At 49.9% G+C, this 16851-nt stretch overlaps 2 protein-coding genes across 10 annotated transcripts in view; one reads left to right on the top strand and one right to left on the bottom strand.

Annotated features, from left to right (window-relative positions):
• C15H17orf80 (chromosome 15 C17orf80 homolog) overlaps positions 1 to 16851 on the top strand; it is a 30019-nt gene that overhangs the window by 1394 nt on the left and 11774 nt on the right. For all 5 annotated transcript variants that reach the window (XM_038757431.1, XM_038757430.1, XM_038757432.1 and 2 more), the window contains exon 2: positions 9754 to 9895. The gene's annotated coding sequence lies outside the window, so the exon portion shown is untranslated. The remainder of the gene's footprint in view (positions 1 to 9753; positions 9896 to 16851) is intronic.
• FAM104A (family with sequence similarity 104 member A) overlaps positions 1 to 16851 on the bottom strand; it is a 24456-nt gene extending 7605 nt beyond the window's left edge. For 4 of the 5 annotated variants that reach the window (XM_038757437.1, XM_038757438.1, XM_038757439.1 and 1 more), the window contains exons 1-2: positions 16780 to 16851; positions 6212 to 6308 (exon numbers count right to left, since the gene is read on the bottom strand). In XM_038757437.1, coding sequence (XP_038613365.1) covers positions 6212 to 6308; positions 16780 to 16802 — 120 coding nt within the window. In that variant the 5' untranslated portion in view covers positions 16803 to 16851. Of the gene's footprint in view, positions 1 to 6211; positions 6309 to 6870; positions 6960 to 16779 lie in introns of those variants that run through there. The other variant, XM_038757440.1, reaches the window with a different exon arrangement.

Raw genomic sequence — 16851 nt, 5'->3', positions numbered from 1 at the left:
TAGAAATCTTTCCTTGTCAGATTCAAAGGAAAGCTAAGCATTTTCCCCAATTCAAAACAGCAAAGCCACAGTCCAAGTCAGAGGGTCAGGGCACCTTGCCCATAACCTTGGCATTAACCTTGACTCATCTCTCCCGCTCAACCCACATTTCAATCTGCCACATAGATCCATTCGGTTCAATCGTCACAACATCACTAAAATCCGCCCTTTCCTCTCCATCCAAACGGCTACCACGTTAAATCCAAGCACTTCCATCCTGCCTTGATCACTGCATCAGCCTCCTTAGCTGACCTCCCTGCCTCCAGTTTCTCCCCGCTCCGGTCCACACTTCACTCCGCCGATCGGATTATCATTCTATAAAACTGTTCGGCCCGTGTGTCCCCACTCTTCAAGAGCCTCCCGTGGTTGCCCATCCACCTCCATATCCAACTCCAACTGAAGCACAGAGAAGCAGCGTGGCTCAGTGGAAAGAGCCCGGGCTTTGGAGTCAGAGGTCATGGGTTCAAATCCCGGCTCTGCCCATTATCAGCTGTGTGACTTTGGGCAAGTCACTTAACTTCTCTGTGCCTCAGTGACCTCATCTGTAAAATGGGGATTAAGACTGTGAGCCCCCCATGGGACAACCTGATCACCTTGTAACCTCCCCAGCACTTAGAACAGTGCTTTGCACATAGTAAGCGCTTAATAAATGCCATCATTATTATTATTATTATTATTATTATTATTAGCTTTACAGCACTTGGTCACCCAGCTCCCTCATACCTCCCCTCCCTGATTCCCAACTCCAACCCAGCCCACAGACTTCACTCCATAATACCAACCAACAGTACCTCGATCTTGTCTATCTCGCCCGCATCCTGGCTCCGGCCTGGAATGCCCTCCCTCTTCACATCCGACAATCACTCTCCCCCCTGCCTTCCAAGAGGCTTTCCCCAGCTAAGCCCTCATTTCTGCTTCTCTCTCTCCCTTCTGTGTCATCCTTGCACTCAGGTCTGCACTTTTTATTTACCCCTCCCTCAGCCCCTCCAGCACCTACAAAAAACCCGTAACATTTCTCTATATTAATGTCTGTCTCCCCCTCTAGATTACTGTGGGGAGGGAACATGTCCACCAACTCTGTTATAGTGTACTCTCCCAAGGGCTTAGTACAGTGCTCTGCACACAGTAAGCGCTCAGTGACCGACTGGCTCGGTGAGGGAACGAATCCAACGGGTCCAGTGAAGCACACAGAACCGGCTCGTTCCCACCCCCTCTCACTGAGTTTGAGCTGAGGAGCTTTGACAATGCCTCCTGGCCCCGCAACTGGCCTATGTCCGATCCTCCAAATGGTCCCCACCTAGAAACCTTCCCGAACCGTGGACCTCCCCTGAAGGTCCCTGCCCCAGGCGGGGAGCCCTTTGACCTTACCCCAAGGGGAAGCCTTTGAGAAGCACCACTTAAGACACAAGTGCTAAATGTGGGGCAGGAAGAGACATAAGGAGCCATTCCCACTTCTTGGGCATGGCCTACTGAGAGCCTGTTTCCAGGCTTTATACCCATAGTTATCGTCCCATATCCCTCCTACCATTCTACCATATCCCTCCTACCATTCCTTTCCAAACTCCTTGAACGAGTTGTCTACACGCGCTGCCTAGAATTCCTCAACAACAACTCTCTCCTCGACCCCCTCCAGTCTGGCTTCCGTCCCCTTCATTCCACGGAAACTGCGCTCTCAAAGGTCACCAATGACCTCCTGCTTGCCAAATCCAACGGCTCATACTCTGTCCTAATCCTCCTCGACCTCTCAGCTGCCTTTGACACTGTGGACCACCCCCTTCTCCTCAACACGTTATCTGACCTTGGCTTCACAGACTCCGTCCTCTCCTGGTTCTCCTCTTATCTCTCCGGTCGTTCCTTCTCAGTCTCTTTTGCAGGCTCCTCCTCCCCCTCCCATCCTCTTACTGTGGGGGTTCCCCAAGGTTCAGTGCTTGGTCCCCTTCTGTTCTCAATATACACTCACTCCCTTGGTGACCTCATTCGCTCCCACGGCTTCAACTATCATCTCTACGCTGATGACACCCAGATCTACATCTCTGCCCCTGCTCTCTCCCCCTCCCTCCAGGCTCGCATCTCCTCCTGCCTTCAGGACATCTCCACCTGGATGTCCGCCCGCCACCTAAAGCTCAACATGTCGAAGACTGAGCTCCTTGTCTTCCCTCCCAAACCTTGTCCTCTCCCTGACTTTCCCATCTCTGTTGACGGCACTACCATCCTTCCCGTCTCACAAGCCCGCAACCTTGGTGTCATCCTCGACTCCGCTCTCTCATTCACCCCTCACATCCAAGCCGTCACCAAAACCTGCCGGTCTCAGCTCCGCAACATTGCCAAGATCCGCCCTTTCCTCTCCATCCAAACCGCTACCCTGCTAATTCAAGCTCTCATCCTATCCCGTCTGGACTACTGCACTAGCCTTCTCTCTGATCTCCCATCCTCGTGTCTCTCTCCACTTCAATCCATACTTCATGCTGCTGCCCGGATTATCTTTGTCCAGAAACGCTCTGGACATATTACTCCCCTCCTCAAAAACCTCCAATGGCTACCGATCAATCTGCGCATCAAGCAGAAACTCCTCACCCTGGGCTTCAAGGCTCTCCATCACCTCGCCCCCTCCTACCTCACCTCCCTTCTCTCCTTCTACTGCCCAGCCCGCACCCTCCGCTCCTCCACCACTAATCTCCTCACTGTACCTCGCTCTCGCCTGTCCCGCCATCGACCCCCGGCCCACGTCATCCCCCGGGCCTGGAATGCCCTCCCTCTGCCCATCCGCCAAGCTAGCTCTCTTCCTCCCTTCAAGGCCCTGCTGAGAGTTCACCTCCTCCAGGAGGCCTTCCCAGACTGAGCCCCTTCTTTCCTCTCCCCCTCGTCCCCCTCTCCATCCCCCCGTCTTACCTCCTTCCCTTCCCCACAGCACCTGTATATATGTATATATGGTTGTACATATTTATTACTCTATTTATCTATTTATTTATTTATTTTACTTGTACATTTCTATCCTACTTATTTTATTTTGTTGGTATGTTTGGTTCTGTTCTCTGTCTCCCCCTTTTAGACTGTGAGCCCACTGTTGGGTAGGGACTGTCTCTATGTGATGCCAATTTGTACTTCCCAAGCGCTTAGTACAGTGCTCTGCACATAGTAAGCGCTCAATAAATACGATTGATTGATTGATTGATTGATAGTGGGCATCCCTCCGTTCACAAGGGCCATTTCTCCAGGGTACTGCCAACAGGTCAGAATGCCAATTCTAGAGCTCCACTACTGACTGAGCCCAGACCCAAGACTGAGAAGAAGCGTGGTCTACTGGGCACAGCACATGCCTGGGAGTCAGAGGGCCCCGGTTCTAATACCGACTCTGCCACTTATCTGCTGGGTGACCTTGGGCAAGCGACTTCACTTCTCTGGGCTTTAGTTTCCTCATCTGTAAAATGGGGACTAAGACTGTAAGCCCCCTGTGGGTCAGGGACTGTGTCCAACCTGATTATCTTGTATCCAACCCAGTGCTTAGTAGAGTGCCTGGCACACTGTAAGCATTTAACAAATAGCACAATTACTATCATCATCATCATCATCATCATCCAGCTCCCCACAAGCCCAGGGTCTAGGGGTCAAGCTCTATCCCCTTCCTCGACCCTTCACCCAGGACCTGGGTTCCCCACCCCCACTCCCCATTCCAGGGTTGGACCGTCCCTTCCCCGCAATCTCCAGGGAATCTCAGCTGGGAAACACACGGTTAGTCCGGGAGGAAAGACCGGTCTCTTGGATCTTGCTTAGCTCTCCTGTTTGACTGAAAGTACCTGGAGGCAGGGATCATGACTACTTCATCAAACTCTCCCAAGTGCACACAGTAAGCACTCGATAAATACTCTTGTTCAATCCCATTGCGTGTGCATAGCAGAGCTCAGAGCAGTTCACAAACATGGCCACCGTGTAACCCTTTTACCCTCAGATGGTGCTGGCATCTCTCTTCCTCGCTCTCACTGATGGAGAAACTGAGGAAGAGAGAAATCGTCATGGTGTAATCATAAAAGGCAGGGCTTTATACAAAGTGGATGCTTATGTGCTGTTGATTTTTTTTGTTTGCTTGGTTTTGTGGCTGGTTTTTACTTTTTTTTTTAACAGTACTCACGTGCTTACTAAATGCCAAGCACTGTACTAAGCACTGGGGTAGCTACATGATAATCAGGTTAGACACAGTCCATGTCCCGCCAAGGGGCTCACAGTCTTAACCCCATTCTACAGATGAGGTAATGGAGACACACACAGAGAAAAGTAGCGACTTGCCCAAGGTCACACAGCGGACAAGAGGCGGAGCCGGGATTAGAACCCGTGCGCTTTCCACTAGGCAACGCTGCTTCTCAGCATTGCTGTGGGCGACCAAGCCGAGGACAAAATGAGGAATCAAAGACTCGCCCCATCTGCACTCCAACTCTCCTCTAAAAGTAACCTTAGTGTCTAAGGTGTACTTTGGGTGGAGAAATAAAAGCTATCAGACAAAACCTTTCACCTTTCTGGGGTGCAAACAGAAATGGCAACAGAAGGGTACTCAAAAAATGATTTGGCTGCTATTGGGTACTGCATGGAAAAGTTCTGCTCCTCTTGCCGGCATCGTTGACATTTAAACCCTTTCCTCCTCAACCCCATTTTAACAAAACATATGATTCATCAGAGTCAGCTAAAGCCGTCACAAAGTGGTTTCAATGAGTGGCTTATGCTATTGTCAATCCAAGATCCTGGGCCTGATGCCACAGGTCAGGGGGACCATCTCCTGATGAACTAGTATCTTCCCCAGCAGTTAGAACAGTGCTTGGCACAGAGTAAGTGCTTAACAAATCCCATTAATATTATGGGGGAAATTTTCTGTCCACAAATTAATTAATGACTGTGGGTTTTGTTTTGTTTTTTGTTAAATGCTTACTGTGAGCTGGACACGGTATTAAAGCGCTGGGGTAGATACAAGCTAATCAGGCTGGATTCAGCCCCTATCCCAAATTCATTCATTCAATCGTATTTATTGAGTGCTTACTGTGTGCACAGCACTGTACTAAGCGCTTGGGAAGTACAAGTCAGCAACAGATAGAGACGGTCCCTACCCAACAATGGGCTCACAGGGGGAGACAGACAACAAGTAGACAGGTGTCAATACTATGGGACTCAAAGTCTTCATCCCCACTTTACAGATGAGGAAACTGAGGCACTGAGAGGAAAGTGACTTGCCCAGGTCACACAGATAAGGGGCGGAGCTGGGATTAGAACCCAGGTCCTTCCGACTTCCAGGCATGTGCTCTACTCACTATGCTACACTGCTTCTCTTTACCTTTCCCTTTATACACTGAGCTCTTTCGATGTGCAGCGCACTGTACCAAAGCACTTGGGAGAGTACAACAGTAAACAGACGCATTCCCTGCTTCACTGTGCTAGGCACTGGAGCGGATAACGATACAATAAGCAGAGAGCCTGAGTGTGTGCCTAACCTTCGTCCTGCCGCGCTGCTCAGTAGCAGTCAGGACTGCTAGGAAGCGACAATGGTGGCCTGTTAAAAGTGGCTTCGACAACGGGGGCCTGTTAAGTGGCTTCTTGGCCTCTGAGCAGAAACCTGGTGCAGCGCTGCAGTGGGGTCCCGGCACCTAGTCACCCAACTTTCAATTTCACCCTTAAAATCTTGGGGGGAGGGGTTGCTTCGATTTTCCACACAAAAGCCCTTATCCCTCGGGAAACTTGGTCCCGATCACCCTTGCGAAATTCCACCAAGGAGCAGGAACCTTGGCTTCGGTAACGAGTCACACGCTTCAAGGCTTTTTCAGTTTCTGAATTCTTGTCGTGCGGACTCCTAACCCGGCTATTTCTTCGTTCTCTTTTGCAATGCTGCTGTGGAAATAGCCACTGCCTCCTCGCCGAAGGAGTTTCTAGAACCTTCCTGACAGTTTGGTTCGAGCAGAAGCCCGGACTTCAAGCGCCGGCCCGGCTCGGTCCGACCCTTTCCTTACTGTCCGTGATAAGAGGCTGCTTTAGCTGGTGGCTGACCTACTACAAGCCCCACAGACGTCACCCCGAAAATGACAATCCCGGGCCTAACAGCCATCTCCGCCAACATTTCCCGTGGGCTTGACCCGTCCCCAAACAGAGCTCAAGTGATGAATGCAGCATGGGAGCCTAAACCCGGACCCTTTTCTACCTCAGTATCCCAGGGATCCTGGAGGACGGCGTTTCTGCTGCTTCGTTTGGTCTGGGGGAGATGGTTGTCCTCTTCATTACCGTTCCTCCTTCTCTTCCTGGAAGAATAATGAGGCAGCGTTAACAAAATATCGATTCTCTAAGATGGACACCCCCAACGTCCCGCCTTAAAAAACCCTCCCAAACCTAGAGAAGCAGCCACGGCCTAGCGGATAGATCCTGGGCCTGGGACTCAGAAGGACCTGGATCCTAAGCCCGACCCTTCCACTTCTCTGCTGTGTGACCCTGGACGAATCATTTCGTTTCTCAATGCCTCGGTTTCCTCCTCTGCAAAATGGGGGTTAAGACTGGGAGCCTCACGTGGGAGAGGGTCCAACCTGATTAGCTCGTATCTTACCCCCAGTGCTCAGTACAGTGCCTGGAACATAGTAATCACTTAAATACCATTAAAAAAACCCCCAAAACTTGCTGCTACAGTAGCCACTGCAGTGTTCACAGAAGAAAAAAATCGTATTATGAAGAACTAAGGTCAAAGCAGTGTGAAATGAAAATGAAGTGAATACAAGTCACTGCTAAAAATAAACCTGACATGATCATTCGCGACTCCTGGGTACAGAATAAGAATGGCTAAGCGTTAATGTGGGAACTTTCAATAGCTACCCAATTACGTTCATCTTCCTTTCGTGCCTGCTGAAATTACATGTTCCTGTGAGCTAATTTTATTCCCTTCCATACACTCTCAGGTGAAGCCGGGTTGGACTGCTGGTCAGTCAGCTCTTCCACCTGCGCTGTGCCGTCTGACGGTTAAGAAGCCTTGCTCCTCTCTGAGCCCACAACAGGAGCAGGATTATGACATGGCTACTACTTCATCCATCATCATCCTCCTTGGGATTTATTGGGTGCACAGCACTGTGCTTGGTGCTTGGGAGAGTCCAACACAACAGAGTTGGTAGACATGTTCCCTGCCTACAGTTAGCTTACAGGCTAGAGGGGGAGAAAGACATTAAAATGGGGATTCTCAATCAATCTCGTCTTTGAACTCTTAGTGTGCGCAGAGCACTGCACTAAGCATTTGGGACAGTCTAATGCAACAGAATTAGTAGACGTTCTCTGCCTACAATAAGCTGATGGTGTAGAGTGGGAGACAGCCCTTAACTACTACTGCTTCACTGGACTGTTTCTTGGAGGCTGTTGGTTAGAGGGGGATGTTGTTTACCATTTCAATGGGGGTTTTAAACAGGTCCTCTTGGACAAGGTGGGGTGGGGGGGATCTTTTGGCCCATTGTTCCAAGGGGGCTACAGCCCAGCTGGGAAACGGCAAGAAATTTCAGTACTTCTGAGTTTTCAACTGAGCTGCTTAATGCCCAGCTGTTTTTATTCCATGGTTATGGCAGCAGAGTTAATTGGCTGGAGACTGAGCAGTCTATCCATCTGCTGGTCACAGAGGCTTAAAAACCTCCAGCAATCGTTGGTGGAGAGGGCCCGGGACTGGGTGTCTCTGGGGATGCAAGTTTGAGTCCTGCCTCCACCACTTGCCTGCTGGGTGAGCTTGGGCAAGTCACTTAGCTATTCCTTAGTCTCCTCCTCTGCCCAATGGGATAAAATACCTGTTTTCCTTCCCTCTTGCCCTAAGGACCTTCGGGTGGGTTGGGAAGTGGGTCTGATTATCTTGCCTCTCAGCACAGTCAGTCAGTCAATCATATTTACTGAGTACTTTTTTTTAAAATGGTATGTGCCAGGCACTGTACTAAGCACTGGGGTAGATACAAACTCATTAGTTTGGGCACAGTCCCTGTCCTGCATAAGGCTCACAGTCTTAATCCCCAGATGAGACCCAGAGTAATGAAGTGACTAGCCCCGTCACACAACAGACAAGTGGAGGAGTTAGGATTAGAATCCAGGTTCAAACTCCCAGGCCCGTGCTCTATCCACTAAGCCACACTGTGAGCAGAACGCTGTACTAAGTGCTTGGGAGAGTATGGTATAACAATCCAAGAGACATGTGAGGGCTTAGTAAGAGCTCAATAGATACCATAAAAGAAAAGCAGAAGCAAAAAACTGTCCCATGCAGGTGTACACCCAAGCCACCCAATTCTGAAATGAAAAGAGGGACGAAGGCAGACCAGCAGGCTTGTAAAACCAACCAGGCCTAGAACTATAAGCTTGGACAGGCGGCTCAGCCCGACTGCCTAAAAGGCTTGCCTCGGGAGAACTCCAGAATGCCCAACTGGGTCTTGCTGGTGCCTCAGATCTCTGCTCTCCTAAACGCTCTTCTCTCAACCCGACCTTGGGACCGGAGATAAGGATCTCATTTTCCGGCAGGGTGGGGCGCTGCCGCCCACCTGGGGGTGGGTTCGGTTCCCAAGTCCGGTCCCTGCCGGGTGAAGGTACAGGGAACAAGTCCCTTACATCTCTGGGCCTCGGTTTCCCCACCTGTAAAATGGGATGTACGCTCCTGCTTTCTGCCTCACGGAACTACAGGGAAGATTGGTGAGTTCAGGTCTATACTTTGGGCTTGGAGCGCTCCGAAGTAAATGCTACTTAAGCAGCAGGCATTATAGAACAGTGCTTTGCACATAGTAAGCGCTTAATAAATGCCATTATTATTAGCACCATTTAAAGTGGCTGAGGCGAGGCACGGCACAACCCAGTTGCCACGGCAGAGAAACAGCTCCCCCCAACCTGGGAGTTACTGGGGTGTGATGAAACCTGGGTCACTTCGAAGCAATGAAGCAGTGTGGCCCAGTGGAATAAGCCCGGGGTCTTCGAGCCAGTGGACCTAGGTTCTAATCCCAATTCTACCACTGGTCTGCTTTGTGACCCTGGGCAAGTCACTTTACTTCGCTCGGCCTCAGTTACCTCATCTGTAAAAATGGACATTAGATCCCCTCCCTCTGACTTAAGACTGGGAGTCCCATTTGGGACAGGGACTGCATCTACCCCAGAATTTAGAACAGTGCTTGACACATAGTAAAGCGCTTAACGAATATCATAATAATTATTATAACTCAAAACAAAATGCACAAAACAAGCAATTTCTGGTCGACTAAACCCGAGGTAAGTACTTGAGCCCAATATGGCACAAAAGGCATAGGGCTGGAACTCAGGAGACCGGGTACTAATCCCAGTTCTGACCCCAACCTGCTGAATGACCTTGGATGAGTCACAACCTCCATGGGCCTCAGTTTCCTCATCTGTAAAAGGGGAGAAATAATACCCGCCACTCCCTCTCAGAGGGACGCTGTGGGGGAAAATAGATGATTGATGAGAAAACCCCTTGGTGGCAAAAAAAATCCAAAGAGGACTTTGCAAAAAATGAGGGTATTATGATGATGACGACAAAACTTCAAAGGGGATGAGGATAGCATTTTGGGAAATGCTTGGATTTTCAGGTGTGTGAGAGTTCAAAGCAGCCTTGGAAATAAAAGGTCCTTAAAGACTCAATGAGCACTGAACAGAAAGCCTCCCTACCTACCTCCCTACTGTGAGTCCCATGTCAGACAGACACTGTTTTCTGATCTGCCTGCCTTGTATCTCCCCCAGTATTCAGAGCAGCACCTCAACATCTCGCTTGGGGCTCCTACTGACGGAGAAGGCCACCTCCACCTCAAGAAAAGCGTCTCCTCCTCTCTTCTACCTCAATCATCCAGTGAGGTTGTGCCAGAGGTGTAATCCACACAGAAGTGTAAGTGCATGGCCTGAAGGGGTAGTGACACTTCTCACAGTGAACATGTTGGGCTCTCCTGCCTATAGCTCCTGTCATAGAAGGGTCCAGAGAGCATCTCAGTGGAAAGAGGATGTGACTGGTAGTCAGTCAGTCTAGCATATTTACTGAAGCGTTTACTGGATGCACAGCACTGCACTAAGCAATTGGGCGAGTTCACTATAACAATAAACTGACACATTCCCCGCTCACAATGAGGTTACAGTCTAGACGAGGAGATGGACATTAATATAAAGAGATATTAGTCAGGAGACCTGAGTTCTAGACCTGGCTCTGCCACCTGCCTGCCTTTAACCTCCCTGGCCTCGGTTTCCTCATCTGTAAAGTGGGGTTAAGACACCTGCTCTGGACTGCGTTCGGTCTGACTCTCTTGTATCTACCCCAGAGCCTAGCAGTATCTGGCACATAGTGAGCATTTAATGAATGTCATCACTACTAATCGAGACAATTGGGGAGCGTGCAGGTTGTTTCACCCCCTTGGTAAAAACCAAGTCAGAACACATCAGGGGCTTATCTTATTGTCAACTACCCAGGTTTTAAATGTATTCAATGAGCTCAATCAATCAATTGTATTTATTGAGCGTTTACTGTGTGCAGAGCACTGTACTAAGCGCTTGGGAAGTATAAGTTGGCAACATATAGAGACAGCCCCTACCAGTGGGCTCACAGTCTAGAAGATCTCCGGAAGAACAGTGCAAGTAGGGATTTATGATCTTTTTATGGCGTTCCTTACTATGTACCAGGCACTACACTAAACACTGGGGTAGATAAAGGTTAGTCAGATTGGACCCAGTCCATGTCCCAAATAGGGCTCACGATCTTAATCTCCATTTTACAGATGAGGTAACTGATGCCCAGAGAAGTGAAGTGACTTGCCCAAGGTCACACAGCAGGCAAGAGGCGGAGCTAGGATTAGAACCCAGGTCCTTCTGACTCCCGGGCCCGTACTCTATCCACTAGGCCATGCTGCTTCTCATTGCAATGGGTTAGCAAATTCAAGTTTGCCTCATTATCCTTTCTCTGAAGTGGCCTAATTGTTTACCCCTCAGAAACGCAGTCTGCTGCAGGTTGGGAACTAGAATGTGGGAGGGTCTCAGCCACCCAGATTTGCCAAAAAACGGTCTTTTCCTGGGGGAGGGATGGCGGGGAGGATACAAGAGGCAGATACAAGAAGACAATGCACCATTCGTGATCACTTCAGCCCTCTTCATGGGTTTTAAAGGTGACAGAGGTAGGAAGGGCTATCTTGCCAAAGAATCTAAATTAGGACGATGGAAGGGCAGTACTCTAAAAAAACAATGTTGAAAACCTCTGGTCTGAAGCAGGTCCCTGCAGCCTTAAAGTTTTGCAAAATGACACCCCCCACACTTCCCGGCTTCTGCCCCACTCTCCACAGAAAGGTTCACTAGAGTCAAAGGGGAGGAGCAACAGAGGCTAGAACAGGTGGTAGCAGATGAGGGCTTCAGAGTTTGCTTCTGGGGAGTCGGGGTGGCGAGAACAGTTTCCCCTTGTCCCCTGCTTTGACTGCTGTCACTCTGTTAACTGCTGGGGTCCCAGGAGCAAAGCAAGAAGCATCACAGCAGTTCCTGCTTATAACGACCGCATCCCCTAGCCCCAAGAATACTTGTATACCTGGTGGAAAGCTGCTGTCCTGGAGAGAACTGAAATAAGCAGGCTTTACATCACGACAGGAGGATGTCAAACTGTCCGATCATCAGACAGTCCACCTTGCAGCTCTCCCATTTGGGCCTTTTTTCGGACAGACGCATTCGGAAGTACCTCTCCCTGCATTAGAGGCCTTAACCTCCAAGTTCTGGTTTCTCTTGGCCCTAACCAAGGACAGAAAGTGGAACGGGAGGAAGGGGAATGAGAGGAGGAATACCATTGCCCACAGAGAGAATGACAGGACCCCTTAGACCACCCACTCCTCCCTCTTTCTACAAGCAAAAGCCATCCTACGGGGGAATTTGAATGACTCCTGATCAATCAATCCATGGATTTCTTCCCCAGCGTATAGTTCAGTGCTTTACACAGAGGAAGCAGCGTGGCTTGGTGGATAGAGGTTGGGAGTTGGGGAGTCAGAAGGACCTGGGTTCTAATACTGGCTCTGCCACTTATCTGCTGTATCACCTGGGGGTGGGAAGTCGCTTTACTTTTTTGCGCCTCCATATCCTCGTCTGTAAAATGGGGCTTTAGAATGTGAGTCCCATTGGGGACATGGACTGGGTCCAACCTGATTAGCTTGTACCTAATCCAGCACTTAGAACAGTGCTTAACGAATACCATTTACACAAAAGTCATCCTTAATAAAGACAATTACTACTACCACTCTCTGGAAAAAACTGTCATCTACTGTACTTGAGAAAGTACAGTCAAGTAGATACGATCCCAGCCCTTAGAGTCTAGCAGGGAAGGTGGATACTAAATTGTAGGTAAGGGGAAAGTAACAGAGTATAAAGAAATAATAATAATAACAATAATAATAATGGTATTCGTTAAGTGCTTTCTATGAACCGAGCACTGTTCTAAGCACTGGGGTAGATACAAGGTATTTAGGTTGTCCCACGTGGGGCTCACAGTCTTAATCCCCATTTTACAGATGAGGTAACTGAGGCACAGAGAAGTTAGGTGACTTGCCCAAGGTCACACAGTGGACAAGTGGCGGAGCTGGGATTAGAACCCACGTCCTCTAACTCCCAAGCCCGGGTTCTTTCCACTAAGCCACGTTGCTTCTCGATGGAAGAAGCGTGGCTATGGATATGGACTTAAGTGCTCCAGAAGCTCTTTGAGAAGGCACCTTCTCCTGTCACTCCAGTATTTAAAGGCTTTCCCTTTTAAGAGTGTTCCTTCTGAGATGTAGGAAGCAGCATGGCCTAGGGGAAGGAGCACTAGCTGGGAGTCAGAAGACCTGGGTTCTAATCCCGGCTCCGCCACCTGTCTGCTCTTTGGCATGGGGCAAATTGCTTTACATCTCCGGACTTCAGTTTTCTCATCTGTCAAACGGGAATTCAACACCTGTTCCTCTCCTCTAGACTGTGTGCCCACTGCGGAAGGGGGACTGTGTCCGACCCCTTTCCTCTCCACCCGAATTGCTACCACGTTAATCCAATCACGTGTCCTATCCCGCTTGGATTACTTTATCAGCCCCCTTGCTGACCTCCCTGCCTCCTTTCACCCCACTCCAGTCCTCACTTCATTCTGCAGCCTGGATATTTTCCTACAAAAATGTTCAGCCCATGTTCCCCACTCCTCAAGAAACTCTAGTGGTTGCCCATCCATCTCCACACCCAACAAAAACTCTCTGCTCTCTCTTACCCCCCAAAACAACCCATAGGGAGACTAAGATAAATCAGCGTGGCCTAGTGGCACGAGCACAGGCCACGTAGTCAAAGGATCTGGATTCTAATCCCCGCTTTTCCACTTGCTGTGTGACCTTGGTCAAGTCATTTCACTTCTCAGCACCTCAGTTTCCTCTTCTGTAAAATGGGGATTCAATACCCGTACTCCCTCCCCTCTCAGGCCATGAGCCCCGTGTGGGGAAGGGACCATGTTGGAGCTAACGGTATTGTACCTATCGCAGAATTTAGCACAGTGCTGGTCACATCGCAGGGACTGAAACCACACCACTGTTGTTGTTATTACTGAAGCAGCAGGGTGTAGTGTAGCTGGGAGTCAGAAGGTCATGGGTTCTAATCCCGCCTCCGCCACTTGGCTGCAAGTCGCTTCATTTCTCTGGGCCTCAGTGTGCTTCTCCGTAAAATAGGGAAAGAGCCTGTGAGCCCCACTGGGAGAGGGACGGTGTCCAACCCAATTTGCTTTTATCCACCCCAGTGCTCAGTACAGTGCCTGGCACACCGTAAGTGCTTACCAAATACCATCACCACCATCTGTAAAATGGGGTTTGAGCCTGTGAGCCCCACCTGGGAAAGGGAATGTATCCAACCCGTTGTATCCACCACAGCACTTAATACAGTGCCTGCCACATATTAAGCGCTTAACAAATACCATCATCACCACCTGCAAAATGGGGAACGAGACTGTGAGCCCCATACGGGACAGGGCCTGTGTCCCACCTGATTTGCCTGTATCCACCCCAGCGCTTAGTACAGTGACTGGCGCATAGTAAGCACTTAAATACCATCATCATCATCTGTAAACAGGGAATTGAGCCTGTGAGTCCCACTTGGGACAGTATGTGTCCCACCTGATTTGCCTGTATCCACCCCAGCGCTTAGTACAGTGCCTGGCACATAGTAAGAACTTAAATACTATCATTATCATCATCAACTGTAAAACGGGGATTAAGACTATGAACCCCCTGTGAGACAGGGCCTATGTCCAACCCGAGATCTTGTATCCACCCTAGTGCTTAGGACAGTGCCTGGCACCTAGTAAGTGGTTAATAGTAGTAATGTTAGAGGGGCCCTGAGGCCTTACTGGGGGGAGGGCACCCCAGAACTCAGTGCAGTGCCTGGCACCTAGACTGTGAGCCCATTGTTGGGTAGGGATTGTTTCTATGTGTTGTGAAATTGTACTTTCCAAACACTTAGTACAGTGCTCTGCATATAGTAGTGCTCAATACGATTAAATGAATGAATAATAAGAGCTTAGTCCATACAATAATAATGGTAACATTAGAGGGGCCCTGAGGACTTACTCGGGGGAGAGCACCCCCAGTGCTTAGGGCAGTGCCTGGCACCCAAGAAGCGCTTAATCAATACGATAATAATAGTAATATTAGAGGGGCCCTGAGGGCTCACTGGGGAGAGGGCACCCCAGCACTTAGTGTAGTGCCTGGCACCCAGTAAGCGCTTAATCAACACAATAATAAGGGCAATATTAGAGGGGTCCTGAGGCCTTACTGAAGGAAGGGCAGCCCAGTGCTTAGGGCAGTGCCTCACACCTAGGAAGAGCATAACCAATACAATAATAAAAGTATTATCAGAGGGGCCCTGAGGGCTTACGGGAGGGAGGGCAGCACAGGGCTTAGGGCAGTGCCTGGCACCTAGTAAGCGCTTAATCAACACGATAATAATAGCAATATTAGAGAGCCCCTGAGGCCTTACTGAGGGCCTACTAAGTGCTTAATCAACACAATAATAACAATAATATTATCGGGGCCCTGAGGCCTTATGGGGGGAGGGCACCCCAGCATTTAGAATGCGCTTAATCAACACGATAATAAAAGTAATGTTAGAGGGGCACTAAGGGCTTACGGGGGGGGGGGGGGGGGGCACCACAGTGTTTAGCACAGTGCCTGGCACCTAGTGAGCACATAACCAATATAATAATAATAGTAATACTCGAGGGGCCCTGAGGGCTTACTGGAGGGAGGGCACCGCAGGGTTTAGCACAGTGCCTGGCACCTAGAATGCGCTTAATCAGTACAATAATAATAGTAACACTTGAGGGGCCCTGAGGGCTTATGGGGGGAGGGCACCGCAGTGTTTAGCACAGGGCCTGGCACGTAGTGAGCGCATAATCAATACAAGAATAATAGTAACATTTGAGGGGCCCTGAGGGCTTACTGGAGGGAGGACACCGCAGTGTTTAGCACAGTGCCTGGCACCTAGTGAGCGCATAACCAATACAATAATAATAGTAATACTTGAGGGGCCCTGAGGGCTTACTAGAGGGAGGGCACCGCAGTGTTTAGCACAGTGCCTGGCACCTAGAATGCGCTTAATCAATACAATAATAATAGTAACATTTGAGGGGCCCTGGGGGCTTACTGGAGGGAGGGCACCATGGTGTTTAGCACAGTGCCTGGCACCTAGAATGTGCTTAATCAATACAATAATAATAGTAACATTTGAGGGGCCCTGGGGGCTTACTAGAGGGAGGGCACCACGGTGTTTAGCACAGTGTCTTGCACCTAGAATGCACTTAATCAATACAATAATAGCAACATTTGAGGGGCCCTGAGGGCTTACTGGAGGGATGGCACCGCGGTGTTTAGCACAGTGTCTGGCACCTAGAATGCGCTTAATCAATACAATAACAATTGTAATATTTGAGGGGCCCTGAGGGCTTACTGGAGGGAGGGCACCGCAGTGTTTAGCACCGTGCCTGGCACCTAAAATGCGCTTAATCAATACAGTAATAATAACAGCAATATTTGAGGGGGCCGAGGCCTTACGGGGGGGAGGGCACCCGAGTGTTTAGCGCAGTGCCCGGCACTTACTAAGCGCATAACCAAGACAATCATAATGGCAATATTAGAGGGGCATCGAGGGCTTACTCGGGGAGCGGGGGGGCAGCCCAGCGCTTAGGGCAATGCCTGGCACCTAGAATGCGGTTAATCAATAAGACGATAAGTCCCGGCTCCGCCACTTGTCAGCTGTGCGACTTTGGGAAGAAGCAGCGTGGCTCAGTGGGGAGGAGCCCGGGCTTTGGAGTCAGAGGTCATGGGTTCAAATCCCGGGTCCGCCAGTTAACTGTGTGACTTTGGGCAAGTCACTTAACTTCTCTAGGCCTCAGTTCCCTCATCTGTAAAATGGGGATGAAGACTGTGAGCCCCCTCCGTGGGATAACCTGATCATCTTGTAACCTCTCCAGCGCTTAGAACAGTGCGCTGCACATAGTAAGCGCTTAACAAATGCCGCTATTATTATTATTATTATTATTTGGGCCAGTCACTTCCCTTCTCTGGGCCTCAGTTCCCTCATCTGCAAAACGGGGATGCAGACTGCGAGCCCCCCGTGGGCCAACCCGATCACCTTGTCACCTCCCCGGCGCTTAGCAGAGCGCTCTGCACAGAGTAAGCGCTGAATAAATGCCGTCGTTATTATTACTCAGGGTAGTGTTCGAGGGGTGTTGGGGGTGGGGCCCTGCCCGTCCCTCACCTGGGGCGGAGCCGCTCGCTCATGGCGGGAGGGGGCGGGCCGAGGGGCCTTCGGGCCTGTCGTCGTCGTTGT

The sequence above is a fragment of the Tachyglossus aculeatus genome, chromosome 15, assembly GCF_015852505.1.
Source record: "Tachyglossus aculeatus isolate mTacAcu1 chromosome 15, mTacAcu1.pri, whole genome shotgun sequence".
Lineage (NCBI taxonomy): Eukaryota > Metazoa > Chordata > Mammalia > Monotremata > Tachyglossidae > Tachyglossus > Tachyglossus aculeatus.
This window is presented reverse-complemented; position numbering and strand designations above follow the sequence as displayed.